Here is a 16,815-nt window from a genome sequence, read left to right as displayed (position 1 = left end):
CCATGGGCCCTTTTCCTTTTTTTTTTTTTGACTTTTTTTATATTTTCTTTTTGAACCGTTTGGTTTTTTTAAAAAAAAAAAAAAAAAAAAAAAAAAAGCTGGGTTTAAAACAAGAGATCAATGTGCTGCTTGAACAAATGCTGACTTACTTTACTTGTAATTTTAACATTTTCAGTCTGGCTCCTTACAATATTGATGATTAACTGATTTTTTTTTATTTTTTTTGAAATCCTAAGAAACTGTAAAGCTTAAACTTCAACAATATTTTTTTTTAATAATGTTGTTAGGACTGGCCAACCAAACAGAGCAGTAATGCATTATTTCTTTCTATTTTACTGTAGCTACATTCTAAAGAGTGAAAGTGTATTAAAAGTTGCAATAAAGGATTTGTTGCTGAAAATGTCATGAACACCTTAAAAACAATGCAATTAGATATACAGTGCAGACAGTCAAAAATAAGAGGCTGTCAAAAAAGTAATTGGTTGCTGAATTACCTAGTTTGATCCATGCTTTTGATGTGATACTTTAATTAACATAGTTACTGATACCACTCTGGTAAGTGACTTATGTAGCCTTTTATCGAGAAATACACCAATGATTATGGTGGAGGATATGTGAAGCTGCAGGCTGCAATAAGGAAACCTATTTGACATTTTAAATAAAAATTTGCAAAAAAAAAAAGATAGTTATTTCTATATTTTCAGCAGGATACTAACCCAAAACCTATGGCCAGCTGGAGAGACAAATTGTGAAAAGAAATGAAACTTCATCTGAGTTTCCAAACAAAAATCTTACAGAAAACCTGTGGTGTGAGACGAAGAGATAACAAAAAGGACCCATCATTTTGTATTAAATTGTGCAAATAAAATGCAAAATATTAATTTCTCTGTATGGTTTAACACTGTGAAATGTTATAGAAGAACAATAAGTGCTGTGTTGTCGGCAAAGGGTGATGTGCTAAATATATGTAAACAGCAGGGCTGCTAATTAGCGTGATCTTGTTAAAAAGAGCAATTTGTTGGAGAACATTTTCACTCTTGAAGAAAGAAATTACTCACAGCTCCAATTTAGTAAAAACCCTAGAGTGCGAGGTTTCTTTACTGTCGTAGAAAGTGTACAATTATGTTACATTTAGTTTATGCTGTTTGTAACATTTCTTCACTTTTGGGGGGCTGCTCAACATGTTTCAAGTTACCTCACGTTCTGCGCGCTGCAGTGATTTTTGCATTCCTTTGTGCTCAGTCCGCCCCACACATGCATTCACCTGATGAAAACCAGCTCTGGTGTCCCGGACAGTCTCTGTGGAGCCTCATCACTGAACATGTCTCAGAGTCAGAGCTGCTGAAGATCCATGCAGCTTTGGGTGACCCTCTAGTCGACATGTACACAGAGGTTCACTCAGAGGTTAGTTATGAAGGCTCCATGTCTTTTGTGTGACCGTTGATTCATGCATGGCTGACTTTAAGATGAAGGACCTGCTTTTCTCAGTCCGAGAAGAAATGACTTCATTGCTTGTAGCTTTTGTAGGAATCCTGAGTCTATTTTTAGCAGATTTCCACCAGAATGAAGCCACAACAATTGCAAGAATTTCCTTTTTAGCCCTGGCAAATAAAAAGTTGCACAGCTAAGCATTCCTAGAAAAGAAATCCAGTCCTAGACTGTATAAGGAAGTAGTTTGGCTTCATTCCTGACTTGCACTCCCATGAAGCCATAACAGAAGTAGAAGTGAATTGACTCTTTGTGCTTCAAAGCAGTGAAAATGCAAGCCAGATAGATATTGATATTTATTCAAGATTAGCTAAACTCTCAGTCCAAAGCCCTGTTTGCTTTCATACAAGCCAGACTTGAGGTACTAATTCTCATGAAACAGGCTAGTACAAAGTCAAGACAGAAATAAAAAAAACAAAATTTAGTTTTGAAAAGAAAAGAAAAAAACACTAGTAAAAGTGAATGAAAAATAGTTCAAAAGCCTAGGAAGAAATTGTTCATAAATGTCTTAATCAAAAAGTATTAAGCATGAGAATTAGAAGCATTTATCTAAAAGAACATATATGCATGCACATCTTGCCTCTGTCAAAATCTCAAGAAAAATGAATTTCAACGTTTTGCTATTCGTGACAAAATCATCAAGGACTGTTAACCTGGGAAATGGATTGTGACACGTTGGCCCGTTCTCAAGTTAAATAGATTTTCTTTCACAATTGTCTTGTAATTAACTTCATCCATCCTCCCATAATTCCTGACAAACTTCCTGTTCCTGCTTCTGAAGAGAAGCATCCTCACAACATGATGATGCCTCCACTATCTTTCATCACGCTCAGCGTTGCAACTTGTTGGTTTTCCATCGCGTTTTGATCTCCTCTGATCTGAGCGCCTTCTTCCACATATTTGCATCTGGAAAACTTCAAATGGAACTTCTTGTAGCTTTAGTTTAAAGTAACATTTTTACTACTCTTCTGTGAAGGGCAGATTTGTGCAGTTCATAATGTAGTAGCTGCTTTGTCAACAGATTCTCCCTTCTGAACTGTGCCTCAGCTGCCCCACCTGAGTTACTTGCGTGCTTATTTGCTATGTCTTTGATTAATGCTCTCCTTTCCTGAACCTGTCAGTTTAGGTCTCTCTTCTCCTCATGGAGCAAACAACAACCTGCCTACTCTTAGATAAAGTTTTCCTCAGCTTTCAAACCAGATAATCTATTCTTGATTCCGACAACATATGAGTTTTTGAGGCACCTTTACATATCAAAGCCACATTAAACAGCTTACAATCGTTCCATTTAAATTCTTTAACATGTTAAAGGTATCACCACACAATGTATTTTCTAAACTCTGTATTCTTTACTTCACATTGAAATACATTTATTTTCAGATAAAAAAGGCATCAAATCCAAAATTATTATGAGCTACTACAATTTGCTCTCAGATTGCACACAAAGGTTGTTGTAATGTTTCAGTTTCAAACCTGTTATCAATATTGTGTCTATAATTAATAGATATTGTGACTTTAAGTACTAGAGAGATGGCAATCTGAAATGCATTGATAAAAATACACAAATTGTAAGTATTAAAACTTTGTTGCTGGAAGAGACAAAGGAACATTTTGGAAGTGAAACTCATTTTGAGGTCACCTTATATGAATATTGAAATATTATATAAGAGACGGGTCTCTCTTATTCTTATGCTCATATTCTACTTTTTATAAAGTATAACTTAGTTCAATTTTCAGATTTAATAAGGTCTTTTGCAGTTCATATTCTGTCTCCAGTGTTCATGCAGCTTCTTTCTCCCTTTGCTAGACAGTCAGCTGTGTAATGAATCCATGCCTCAGTGAAAAGTAAGGTGATACTACATCAGAAGGCTACTCCTTCATTCCTTAATAAATTTGTTCCTCCCTCTATCAAAGTCCTCATTGTGTAAGATGGTTAGATATGAAGTCCATATTAAGCTTTCTTGATTTCCTTCCAGGGCAAGTTCTCACTGTGTACCCCTCAAACCTGAGCTGTCCAAAAACGTCTCCTTTAAGATATATTTAACTTTCTTTATTTAACCATTTTTTCCTCAATGGCAAAATATATTTTTGCAAGGGAGACCTAGCCAACACACAGAGAAGCACCACAGTTCACAAGCAAAAGATCCCACAGCGGAGTAGTAAATTATGCAAAATCATACCGAGAAACATCTACACACAGTTAACCTGATTTCAGAGCTTTCACCATTTGAAATTATTTCAAAGACACAACACTTTGTAGATGATATTCCAAAATATGAAAGTTGTGTTTGCCAGTTCAGTTTTCTTAAATATTTTGAAACTGTCCATTGAAAAAAGAGTTCACTAAGATAATACTTAACTAATTTAGTACAAATAGTTTTATCAAGAGGAGCTTTGCATGAAAACAACTGACTGGGTTAACATTCAAGTACAAATGACAAGTATGCATGAGTGAAGAGTAGGTATTATTGAGTGAGAGAGCCAAAGTTACATGATGAATGTAGTCCTTAAACACAAATTATCATCATTCAAAAGTTCTAAATGTTAAAAATTAGGCATTAATTCCAGTGCTTTGTCTTCTCAAAGTAGCGAAAAACATACATTTCATAAACTTTGCTTTCCTTCAATTTAAAACTGTTTTTAAGGAAAAAAAATCTGAGTTGTTTGAACCTGCTTGAGATTTGTAACTTGTAAAAGATGATCAAGAGCTTTTGCAGGAGTAGGCATGGAAAGTAATTACAGTATCATCAGCATAGAAGTGAAAGTCTGAGTTTGAAATACCTTTTCCTATGTGGTTTGTACAAGGTGAAATGATTATATGACTAAGAAACTATCCTTGTGGAATGCCCCTGGCCTTGCAGTAAGACTGAAGTAGAACAATCTTCAACATTATTATTATATAGTCATATTTTAACTGCTGTTTTCCAAAAGTGCACCTTAAAGTGAACTTCACAATGAGCTGAGAAATGGAGCAAATACCCAAGAACAACCTGTCAGTAGCCAGCAGGTAACATAAACACCTAATCATTTGAAAACAGACAGAAAAAAACAGTGTGTGCTTAAAAACAGTTGTGTGCAGCTGCAAGACGCAGTTCATACTGGTGTGTGAATGAGCAAGCACATACATGGAAGGCTCAGAAGTGACATGTTTAGTCGCCTTCAATGTGTTCCTTTGAAGTGAAGTCTCTGAGTGCAGCACAGCAGCAATGACTGTCAGCAAGCGTTGAGGTGCTAATGGTATCCAGACTCCTCCGAGACAGAAACACTCACACACATTACAGAAACTGAGAGGTTGACTGGTCCTCTACCCAGAGGTCTGTTTTCAGATCAGTACAGGTCTGTTTTATACCACTACGCTACACCATATCTTAAAGAACATACAATTATTTACAGGGTAATATTTTATCCTAACATAATATAATGTAAGCTGAAACCATTTCTCAGTGTTTTTATAGAGCAAACGTTTCTGGAGGATTCCAGAAGTTTTTTATAAGATGCTTTATTAAAGGTACAGACTCACTTTTACATATTGACACTAACTCACCTCAGAAATAGACATCTTATATTTTTATTTTGAAAATGATTTTTTTTACAATAATTTACTTTTTTTACGCCTTTACTTGTGGTTTTGTTCTATATTATGACCAGTTTTATATTCAACAACCAAAGACACTTCGGAAGCAAATATTCAAATATGCTTTTGCATGTTATCCTTTGGGCGGCTCTACTGACTTTGCTTTTTACTCAGAAATAGAAATCTACATTCAAGTTGTCTGAGCTTGAGCTAATTTGCAAAGAAGAATGGACACAAATTGTGAATTTCCATAAATAAATTTCTTAAATTTATCAAGAAGGGTTAGTCACACTGCATGGTTGTGTAAATTATTGCCACGTTTTGGAATATCCTCCCGTTTTTTTTTCCTTTTGTCCGCATAAAGAAAATCTGTCTGCAGAGCCACTGTGGCGATCAGATATGAAAAGCAAAATGTGGAGTTTTGTTGAGGATTATGTCTAACTCCCTTCATTTTTGTCACATCTGCAGGCAGAGATGTGGCACAAGAAGTGGCAGGAGACTCTGTGTTATGGGAGCCACCGACTACAGGGCTCCCGTCTTTCTGACCCGCCTGTTGTGAAAGAGTTGGTGAGAGCTGAGGCCAAGATGTTACTGGAGACACTCAAAGGAAGAGCCTGCAACAGTGAAATGTACTGGTAACTCTCAAAGTTTACTTTAACTCTACACTACATCATTAATGAATTAACAAAAATATTATTATTGTAGAAGCTCTTGGAACTGTAGTGGAATTTCGAAGATGTCAATAAAGGCAAATATTGCATTCACTTTATGCCACATAATAAATACAGACTAAAACTTTAAAACTGTGCTCTTGTCTAAATTCTGTTTTGTTTTGTTTTTTTTTTGGCTTTTCTGATCTGAAAAACAGTGTTGCGTCCCTTATCACCAGCTACTGTAAATGTTGAGGCAATCAGTTCACAATGCAGTGACTTACTATCTGTGCAGTTTGTACACATACAAAGACTGCAATAAAGTGCTATAGTGTTCTCCTGAGGGAGTTAGAAAGGACTTGGGAAAGCAGTGAAACAAAGATTTCAGGGATAGGAGGACACAGTTAGGTTCAGAAAATCCATAACAATAGCACAATTATAGGAGGAAGACATGCTTTCCATTCTAACGATAGCAGACACCATTTAAGAAGTTGGTGACTACAAAGATTTATGGCAGAACTCAGTGAAAAGAGCTCAGAGAGACTTCAACAGAGCTTGCTACCCCATATATCTTTTATATACTCAAAAGATATATGGCGTAGCATGCTCCCCATAGACAAACATAGCTCTCTTGAAGAACTGGAACCTATGTTTTTTTTCCAACAGCTTCTCCAAGTACATCTTAAATGAGGAATGATTTTGTATAGGTTGTTTAATTTAAATTTGACAAACTTTGGAATATCTTGGTCACAAGAAGATGCACAAGAGTGTGTGAAAGTCTGCATAAATTTAGGTATCCTGGCAACCAGCTTTTTGCTGCTAAGAATGTCGCCCTGCAAGACCCCATGCTGGTTTTAGGGCTGGAGCTGTAACAAAAGAGCAACATAGTTGATCTTGGTTTTGTCTTCAAATTGTTCTCCAAATTTGCGTCTCAAGTTTTAATTTGCTTTTTTTTTTTTTTGGTTCCTAAACATACCTGATGTGGAGCTCTATTCCATGTTGTTGTTTGATTTGTATTTTTTATCTTAATTTTACATAAATTGTCCATGGTTGTTCCACAACAACATCATGTCTTACTTTCTGCAGTTTTGATCAAACCGGAGGATGCTTTGACAAGCAGTGATTTGAGTCATTTTCTACATATTCACACTGTTGGTCTGCTGTATAGATATGTGGTTATGTGATCAATAAATATAATATACCTGGAAAGGTCACTCCTATATCGTTTGCTTTGATCTGGGGTCATAATTGGTCATGTGTCACAAGAGTCGACTGGCGAAGCAGGGATCAGAATCGCATTCATTAGAAAGAAGGTCTAAATGTTAACTCTCAGATAACTACATAGAGATAAGTGAAATCCAATGTCAGTTTTGAGCATTTTTATGATTGATTATCTCCATAACGGATTAAAACTATAGAGATAAATAAACTGATATTCATTAGCTAGGAGTAATTGACAGGGATTTATGTTGAAGAATCCAAGACACCTAAAACCTTTAATTGCACAGTGTCCCGTTAAAGGGAGCAGAAATTCAAATTAATGCCTGCTGTGCTTCCACACGACAAGTCCCTCACGTCCCGTCTCACATGAATGTGAATGGATTATAAAAAGTCTCCTTTAGTGTGAGACTTGTACCCTATTGTTCATGGCTGCATGGGGAAAGAGCCAAAGCAAGCACTGGTACCACACAGATGTTACCAGAACAAATGGTATTTCCCCTCTGAAGTTGGTGTCAGTGTAATTTGTCGACCTCGATGCATGGCACTGAGTGTGGGTGTGCACATTTCAAGCCTTTGATCTTTCAATTAGGCTAAGTCTCAAGTGCATATCAACTGAATGGCTTTCAGGAGTAAACCCAGCACACTTCTAACTAATAACACTTTCACTCAACAAAGCCACTCGAGGAGCCCTCTGTTTGTCAATTTTCCCCAATTTAATAGGCTTTGTTGGCATGGGATGTAGGAAAATATTGCCAAAGCCTCGCAAATTCTTTCTCTTGAAATACATGTGTTCATGTTCATTACTTTTTAATTTGATTTGCTGTGCACTTTGGCCAAAAACACTTCCATAGCAACTGGTTTCAACGTTAGGTCCTGGGTAGTCAGTGCAACATTCTGCAGGTGATTTGAATCATTTTGTATGGCGGTGTATGGAGTGGAGGTGGACCCTTCTCCATTGGCTTCGTGTTGTGTGGTCCTGGTGCCCCAATCATTCTCCCCTCATACTGTAGGACACACGCACACCCACACATACACTCGCGCACGCACTCACGTGCACAAAGCTCAATGTAATTGTTTGAGCTGTATGAAAAGGCAAACTTTCCTCAAGAGTAAAGGCTAAAATTCATGAGGTTGCACAAAGCTGTCATCATTCCTGCAGCTGTATACACAAGAAAATGTTTTCTTTTCTCTAAAGAAAGCTTTCCATTTCCTATTTTCAAGCCTCATCACAGATTCTCAGCAGACTAAGCTAACACATCAATATGTTTGGATCACAACAATTGCACCGTAGCTCTGCCTGTGCTGCTGAATCTGAGCTTTCCCTCTTTGTTGCTTCTCCGGTCAAGGTTCATCCTCCCAGCCTGATTTTTAAAGTGGATGACTATGTCTTTGTAGATTTTCAGTTACTCAATAGACTTTCTGGATGATACCGAACAGTATTCCATGATGTGTTAAAAGTATCGGTTATTATTTTCAACCTAACCCAGTGTTAAACTTCTCCATTTACCCCTCATAGGGTTGTCGCAGCACTAAAATTTTAAACTATATAACTATAGCTGTGAGTTGTGACTACCTTCTGCTCTAATTGTCAGCTTCAGTCCGAGTCCACAGTTTTTCAACGTGTTCATTTTCTTATTAGCTACATTAGACACTAATTACGAATCAGTTATCGAAGGTGTTCGCTGGTCATTTGTCTGCTGGAGGTTCCCTTGTGTGAATTTGTGCCCGCAGTGGGATGGACCCTTTGGTTGTAAGAACCATACTGGTGCTGTGCCTGAATATCTGTGTCTACAGTGCTGCTGTGAAAATGTGTGGGGAGATGAAAATGCCTGAGTTTGTGTCAATTTTGTTGCTAATTAGTATCTTTTACAAATCCATCCATCCATCCATTTTCTGAACACCCTTGTCCCTCGGGGGGGTCGGGAGGGGTGCTGGTGCCTATCTCCAGCTAACGTTCCGGGCGAGAGGCGGGGTACATCCTGGACAGGTCGCCAGTCTGTCGCAGGCTTTTACAAATCATTTTTTTTAATATTGATTGCTCTAATCTTATTTAGGTGCATCAAAGTAAAAGAGGATGAATACAAACAAGTCCATACTTTTCAAATTGTTTTGAAAAATACTTTTAAGCACAATAATGTATAGCATTTTACTTTCTGCTTACATTTATGCACCACTTCGTGTTTTTTTGCTTTGCATGAAATCCCAATAAAGCACTTTAAGTTGTGTGACTGTAATGTGACATACTGTGATTAATGTGTGCAAATACTTTTTTTAGGGTATTATATAGGTCTCCTGAAATACACGTAGATGGTGTTGAATGTCAAACTTTCCTCAGACTGTTTTTCACAACATTCACTAATGTGACCGGTCTTACTTTTCTTGTTCCTACTTTTGTTGTAACAGAGACAGTGAGGAGCTCCTGCTTCAATACAAACCTGAGACTCTAAGCTATGTGCTCGGTCACCAGGAGATTGTTTATGGCAGATCCTCCAACCTCAAAACTGCTGATAACTTCAACAGGTTTGGACACCGGTTGAGACTAGACAGCAGCTAAAGAAGAACGTAGCTGACTGCTTTTCTCTCTCTTCTAACAGGCCTAGCTTTTGTTCTTCTGTCATGTCCAGCGCTGAGAGTGAGATTGAAGCAGTTAAAGATATGCTGAATGTCACTGAGATTCACAGAGTGATCACTCCACTCAGGTAAACTCCAGCTACTATTGCTTTTATGATTTATTTGTCTGCCTCAAGGGCTTTAAATATGTTGCTCAGTTGCTCTCTTTGAATTTTATAATAACATTCTTGATTTTGTCTTATAGGCCAAAATAAAAATAACTCAAGTGGAAATGTATCAAATTGTTATTGACCTGCAGCATATTGTGCGCCTTGCAAGATAAAAGCTATAAAGCATTTTAACTAAATAGTTCTAAATCCAAAAGTGTTATTTTGAATGGAAGATTTAATTTCTCTTTCTCCAGAGTTGGCTGAAAACAGAGGTCCTCCATTTCAAATATTTTACAGTCCAAGTTAAAAGAAAGTATGAACGGTGGAGGAGTTTAAACTGAGATATGAATGAAATATAATGCTGAGGATAGTCCAGGAAAGTGAAATGTGTAGGACCCTCACTTCACAAAACTCCACAGTTCAGGGTAATTTCCTCCGTACCATTGCTGTATTCTGGAGTAAACTTCTTCTAACTGGGTGATTGGTTTCTGTACTGGTAGATTTACCAGAAACAGAAGGAGGGGGGGATCGCCTCAGAAAAGCAATCTGCCTTCTGGAGTAACAAACGATCCTTCATTTCCTCTCTCTGATTCTGTTTTCTTACTTGCTCTTTCATTGGTTTGCAATTTTTTTTTCTACCTGATCTCACTCTGATCCTTTGAGTGCACTCCTTTTCAGCAATTTCCCCCTTTAAAATCTCTACAAACTTTATCTGCGGCCTCTGTCACCAGGCTGCCCTTTCTCCATGCTCCATCCCTCTTTTCCTCACTTCATCCCTTGCTTTGAGGCCCCAGGGCACTCAAGCTACCTTTTAGCTCCTCCTTTCCTCGCTCTTTTCTTCCCTTCCTTTTCTCTCTCTCTCTCTCTCTGTCTTTCTCTCTCTCTCTCTGTCTTTCTCTCACTCCCTTTTTCTTTCTCTCCCATTTCCTGACCAGACCAGAACAAAAGGCTTCATTGTCAGAAAATGAAACCCAGGCCGGACTTCTTTTTTTTTTTTTTTAATTTAAAAGAACTAAATTAAGTCTGCTGTGATAATCTAACCAGAGAAGCAGAAAGAGTGGAGTGATGTTGGGAGGGAAAAATAAAGCAAAGTGCTGTTTCCTGAGTTAATTTGAAAAAGTGCAGAGGATAAACTCTGAGCAGTTTTACTGGTGTATGCTGTTTTTTACTCTGTGATAGTAATGCACCATTTATGTTGTGATGTGTCTGTTTAGATGTGTCCTCCTGGCGGAATGTGAAGCATTGACTAAAATGACAAAACATTTCAAGGTAAGACTAGCGAATGACTAACCACTAAACACATCTTCCTGAAGCACACTGGTCAATAATTTCATTACATATTTGGGGAAAAAGTAAGGAAAGCATATCACTTTCTTACTGATATGAAAACAAATCATAAAATAAACCATGTAAGGATTCTGTTTCTCTACCTAAAAACCCTTTTGAACCTTTTCATCTGTCATGTTGACATTCCCCTTGAACTCTTTCACATCTTGTCACATTACAATGACACATTACAATATCAGAAATTTAAAGTTTTCCCATTTTTCTTTGAAAAAGCTCACACTTTTAATGGTGCAAACTCTTAATTTCATTTACTGCATGTCTGAAGATTTGACTTGGCCGACATCTAAGGATGCTTTGATCTAAATCAACCTACACCCCAGTTTTAACTATTTTTGCAGCCTCTATCAGAATTACCCTGTAAACATCTCCATCCGTCTCTCCAACCGCTCTGACCCGCTCTGTCAATTATTCTCCCACCTGAGCTGTGGATCTTCTGCAGCTCCTCCAGAGTAATCATGGTTTTCTTGGCTTCCTTTCTGCTTAAAGCTCTCCTTTCCGAGCTCACCAGTAATGATGAACAACTATTTTTGTTTGATTTGAATTGGGCTGTGATCTTTCCATTTCGAGATGATTGAAAGTGCTCTGTTCAATGTTCAAAGTTTGGCCAATATATGCATAATCTGACTTTGCTTTATAAAGGACACTCTTGGATTTTATTCAATAAATATGTTGCTTTGGAGTCGGTTTGACTGAATTTTGTTTAGCGGTGTAACAGTGAAGGAGGCTGAAAACAACTCCACACTATTCATTTTGCATGAGTCACTTGTCTTCCATTTCACAAATCTGTCCTTCTTTGTGTTAGTCTATCACATGAATTTGTGGTTGGAACTCAAAGGCTTTCATCTGTCTGCCCACCAACTGTTGCAATGTTAAGAAATACTGGTTTATTTTCCAACCACTCAAATGGTGAACAGGCACAAGAAGGCAGAATAAAGCACACACAATGCGGAGAACACGTGCATTTGTGTCTACAATCTGGCTACAATATCTTGCACGAGAAAAACAGAGTGAGGTTTCCCAGATGTAGGAAGTCTCTGTGGGCCAGATGTTCAACTCCTCCCCCCCCCCCACCTCCACACCCTAATGTTTATTTGTTACTATATAGTGGAATATTTTTTGAAAACAGTTGGAAACAGGTACCTATAAAATGTTTTTTTTTCTAGCTATCATAGCTGGAAGATTATGTTGGAAACATAAGTAAGCCAGCATGCCTGGAAACCCCATCAAGCCTTTCTTGTAAACAAACTGGAGCGAGGAGGGGATTTAAATTAGGCCGCTTCACCCAAAGCAATGTTAACACAACTAGTGTTAACTAGTTTTACTAGTTAACACAACTAGTTTCACGAACTTTTTGGTAGTTCGTGACAAATTTACTGTCAAGGTTTTTGTTTCAGTGATTGTTTAAACAACCTCCTCTTTTATTACAGCATCTACTTCCAACGCACCTTCAATCACTCCTGGTTGTGCAAGATAAGAACTGCCTCATTAACTCACCAAAACAAATGTTTTTGTTTGTTTGTTTGTTTGTTTGCTTGTTTGTTTGTTTTGACAGCAACATAAAATTCACTGATCTGATTCTCCAAGTAAAGTGGTTGCTCATACTGCTTATCAGCTTAAGACATTACTTACTCATCCTGAGCCGCTGAGACACAGCAATAAAACTTTTAACTTGATCTAGCTTGACAAAATCACACTTTTCCTTTGTGTTTGTCTAAAATCCACATGAAATACATTGAAGTTTGTAGTTGCAATATGACAAACCTGGCAAGGGGGCTAAAGCTTAACTCGCTGCTTACAAAACGATGGCAGTTTGGACTGAGATTTAAGGTGGAGTTATGGCCAACGTCACAAGTTAAGCAGGAAAACATTTTTGACATCATCATTGCAAACATTTGTTTGGAGTATTTTGATGGCCATTCTGCTCAAACGTGTTTCCATTTTGCAAAACTCAACAACATGACCAGCGTAGCTTCATTATTTCGAGTCTACAGTTAAAGAAATAAAGACGAAAACAGCCCAAAATATCCCTTCATGAATCTCATAAAGCACCTCCTTTTTGGGGTTTAATCTGATTGGTTAGGTAATATATTTTAAAATAGCTGTTAAATAGAACTGCCTTAGGCTTTTAGGTTGACGTAGTTTGAACAGTCTTTTTTTTACTGCCGCATGCAGCAACCCATCCCAATATAGTTCTAAACAAAAGACGTATGACTCATTAACGTCTTGCAGAAGAAAGGCTTTAAAAGAGGTGCTGCAACCAGCTAATATCCATCCACCTGAAGATGTGTTTGCTGAGCAGTAATCCAGTCAATTAAAAGAATTAAGTATCCCAAATATGGAAAAACATTTCGACTTTTTTTCTCTATTAGCATTGCAACTTTACATATTAAACCTCCAGATTGTTTATTAGTGAAATATATGAAAATATGCATTGATTTCTCAATGCACTTACTCAAGTCCATCGTTTGTACCATTTCCCTTAATTTATACTAAGCTTCCTATAAATCAGAGAGACTCACTTTGCCGAGGGGATTTGGAGAAGAGGACTACAGAGCTGCATTTGCATACAATCTGCTCCCATTCTATGCATGCGGCTTAGACATCATTGTCACCTCTCAGACATGTCTGCTGTTTGCTAAAACGTGACTTTAATGCATTTCTGTTGCTCTAAACAGAATTCAGTTAACTTGATTTGGGTCAAGTGATATACGTGGCAACTGAAGGTCCTATTAAGCAGTGGGTGGTTATCAGTAGCTTTTGCATTTAACTTTAAAAGTGGTTTGAAAAGTAGCATCTAAAGGACAGCCCTACTCTGATGCTGCATTATAACACTACATTTAAATAGGAGTGAATGTTGCAGTTCAATAAGCTACAACATTGTAATCTTCTGTATGACAAACCATCTCAATACTTCAGGGTGACATGTAAAATTAGTTCAAAATTGACATGTGTATTTAAATCCAGTCATTTTTGGAAATTAGAACTGTTTCAAAAGTTTTTACCTAATCACAAAGGTGTTGGATAATAACAATCAGAACTCCACAGATTTCTTTTTCATGGGTCACAACAGACCCTTGAAAAGCTGTCGTGACACAGAACCCCCCTTTTTTTTTTTTTGCAGCTTTCATTTTTAAACAGAAGTCAACCTCTGAAGCTCACATTTTTCAATGTGAGATTATGCCATTCCATTTCAAAATGATTATGTTCTAAGACTGTTCACACATTTGTATAAGGCGTGTCATTTAATGGAGAAGAGACTGAACCTACAGAAATTGCAGTGCAATTGTTTCTTATTTATATATTTTAAAAAGTCCAAAACTTACATAGCTCTTCCTAAAATATCAGCAAGTTTGGAGCATGGCTAATGTGTTTCTCCTCTCTGCGGGCTTATGAAACCCATTTTCAGAGGTTTTATTCTTCCATGTGAAAAGCACCACATATAATTCATCTGAAAGGAAACACTTGGAGGTTTGGTTTTTAATCCCTCTGGGAGACTGTGATTTGTGCTTTAACATCCAGGTTCCCGACTTAGCTAGGTATGAGTGATTATGTTTATGCGTGTCTGTGTGAAATGTGGTACACTTTGTGGTTGCTATAAAAAACTTATGATGTGTACTGGCACAAATAAAGACTTACTTGAATGCCATATATCTGGGTTTTCCAACTTTTAGCACACAAACACAGAGAGCGGCATGGTTTTCATTTGCCATGGATTTATATGTTAGAGGCCAAATTATGATGGAACGCTGCTGCTCCATCGCTTAGTGGTCTCTCTAACACACACTTACATTCCTTTCACCTCTCTTCCTATGTTATTTTTATCCCTTTTGCTCATTTCCCTTCCCGGTTCCAGAGTCTCGTCTTGGGAGTGTTTAGTACATTTACCTCTAATTTTTTCCAATGTGTCTTCCTTTTCTGCGCAAGTATTCTTGACACATAACAGTGACGTGCATGAAAACTGCACCATCAACTGAAACTCACTGCTTTCTCTTGTGAATTGTGTGTTTTCCAGAAAAACATCAAATTGAAGTGTATAAGTCAGTGTGGCTTAAAAAAGCCTGAACCGTCGCTTACAGGTGAGGTATATTTTTGGTATTTGCTGCCACCTGCTGACAAATTATTAATTAGCAAGAGTAACAAAAAAGTTCCTGAAAGAGGAAAACTCAGTCTTTAGAAATATGGAAAAGGTTGGAACTTGTTTTTTTATCATTTTCCCAGCTCGGATAAATATGTGAAAATTTCTTAATGAATGTAATGGGTTTTCTGAACTCTACAGTTGAGTTGCTATACCATATGATAGCTAGTGCTACCCTCTTTGTGTGAAATGACCGGTATCTTACACGACCAACCCAATTTTAAGTCAGCTCTGTTTTATCACTGTTTTGGTTTTAGCTTTGTTTGAAATCATTTGCTTGCAAACTGAGCTCTTACGTTTTGAAAGTTATTTATTTTTAATATTTTACAGTGCTACTTTTGTAGCACTTTAAAAAAATGTTTTTAAGGCACACTCAGTTTGTTAATACATTCTCATGTCAGAGCTTTTCTGACCTGAGATCTGTTGTATCTACATTTGTGTAGAGCTGAAAGAACTCAGAGCAGCCATCCAAACAGACTTGAAGCTCCTACCTTCATCTTCTGAAGCCTCATCCTCTGCTCCTGTTTCAAGTAAGAAGAAAGGTTTCAGGTTTGTGTGTTATGGTATTTCTCAAAGTACCTACTTATTTTCTATATTTTCATCTTTATGTTTTCATTATTCCTTTTACACATGAGCACAATGATGTTATTGAGCTGCAACGTAGCATAATATGTAAATAATAATGTGTTTCCCATTTCCACCTCAGATTTCCAGCTGAATCTGGCTCTTGTACTCACTTAGCTCCTTCTCCTAAATCAGGCTCGAGACTAGATCTGCTTCCACTGTGGCAGCCCAAACCCAGGCCACCAAGTCATAATCCTCCTGCCAGGACCTCATCAGTGTGGACTCTTGGTTTGCATCGCTCTACATCGTCATCTCATGAATCAGTTAAAGATACCAGCAGCAACAGGATGGACACTAACTTGAAAGTGACTAAAAGCCAAGAGAACTTTAGCTTTTCCACAAAGCCAGACTTTACCGACCCTCTCTGCAGGACTTGTTCAAGACTTCACATAAGCTCTGAGAGAGACTCAGCCTCCCATCCATCATCACAATGCTGGGCTCGCAGACCGAACACAGATTCTGATTGGTCACCACACAGGGAGAGAAAAATCAGTGCTCTTTGTTCAAGAAATATCAACTTCACCCCCTCGCCTCCTCCTCCTTTGGGTGAGCCATGTGACGCAGGCAGCAGGAGCAGTACTCCCACTGACCATTCTGTGTCTGTGAATGGTAAAATAAAACCAGATGACAGGGATAACAATTGTAGCAGTGGGAGAAACTTGGTGTTAGCTGTACTGCAGAAAGATAAGTCTGAAAAGACCAGTGGAATCTCCCACATATCTGGAAGTTTTGATCAATGTGGCAGCAAGAAAAACAAGTCAGGGAGAAATAGAAATAGTTGCCTAAGAGAAAATACCAACAATCAAAGAAGTCAAGATAGCGTCAGCATTGTAGATGACTCGTTGCATTATCCAAAAAACAGTGAGATGTGTCCTCAACCACAGGAGAGAAAAAAACTTTAATTCACCAGAAAAACCACAACCAAGAAAACTTGAGGGACACCGTTTCTAAATATATTTTCACAGCCACTCCTGCAATGTTGACATATTTCACTAATCTTTCAAATCTTCACTAATAGAGATGTCTGAGATTAAATTAAGATTAAACATCACAGAT

General features: G+C 37.6%; 1 protein-coding gene across 3 annotated transcripts in view; it reads left to right on the top strand.

Moving 5' to 3' along the window:
• ccdc24 (coiled-coil domain containing 24) overlaps window positions 1-16,815 on the top strand; it is a 20,604-nt gene extending 3,789 nt beyond the window's left edge. The window contains exons 2-9 of one of the 3 annotated variants that reach the window (XR_001422167.1): window positions 1,243-1,404; window positions 5,531-5,691; window positions 9,337-9,453; window positions 9,528-9,632; window positions 10,868-10,922; window positions 15,013-15,076; window positions 15,277-15,379; window positions 15,579-15,651. Coding sequence is in view for 2 of the 3 variants with exons in the window: in XM_015017708.1 (XP_014873194.1) it covers window positions 1,255-1,404; window positions 5,531-5,691; window positions 9,337-9,453; window positions 9,528-9,632; window positions 10,868-10,922; window positions 15,013-15,076; window positions 15,579-15,684; window positions 15,842-16,661 (1,578 nt within the window). In the remaining variant the exon portion in view is untranslated. Of the gene's footprint in view, window positions 1-1,242; window positions 1,405-5,530; window positions 5,692-9,336; window positions 9,454-9,527; window positions 9,633-10,867; window positions 10,923-15,012; window positions 15,077-15,276; window positions 15,380-15,578; window positions 15,685-15,841 lie in introns of those variants that run through there. The other 2 variants (XM_015017708.1, XM_015017709.1) reach the window with 2 other exon arrangements.

This window comes from Poecilia latipinna, unplaced genomic scaffold (genome assembly GCF_001443285.1).
Source record: "Poecilia latipinna isolate Pla-1442-1.1 unplaced genomic scaffold, P_latipinna-1.0 Scaffold2180, whole genome shotgun sequence".
NCBI classification, from domain to species: domain Eukaryota; kingdom Metazoa; phylum Chordata; class Actinopteri; order Cyprinodontiformes; family Poeciliidae; genus Poecilia; species Poecilia latipinna.
Note: the sequence above shows the minus strand (reverse complement) of the source record. Positions and strands in the feature narration are given on the sequence as shown.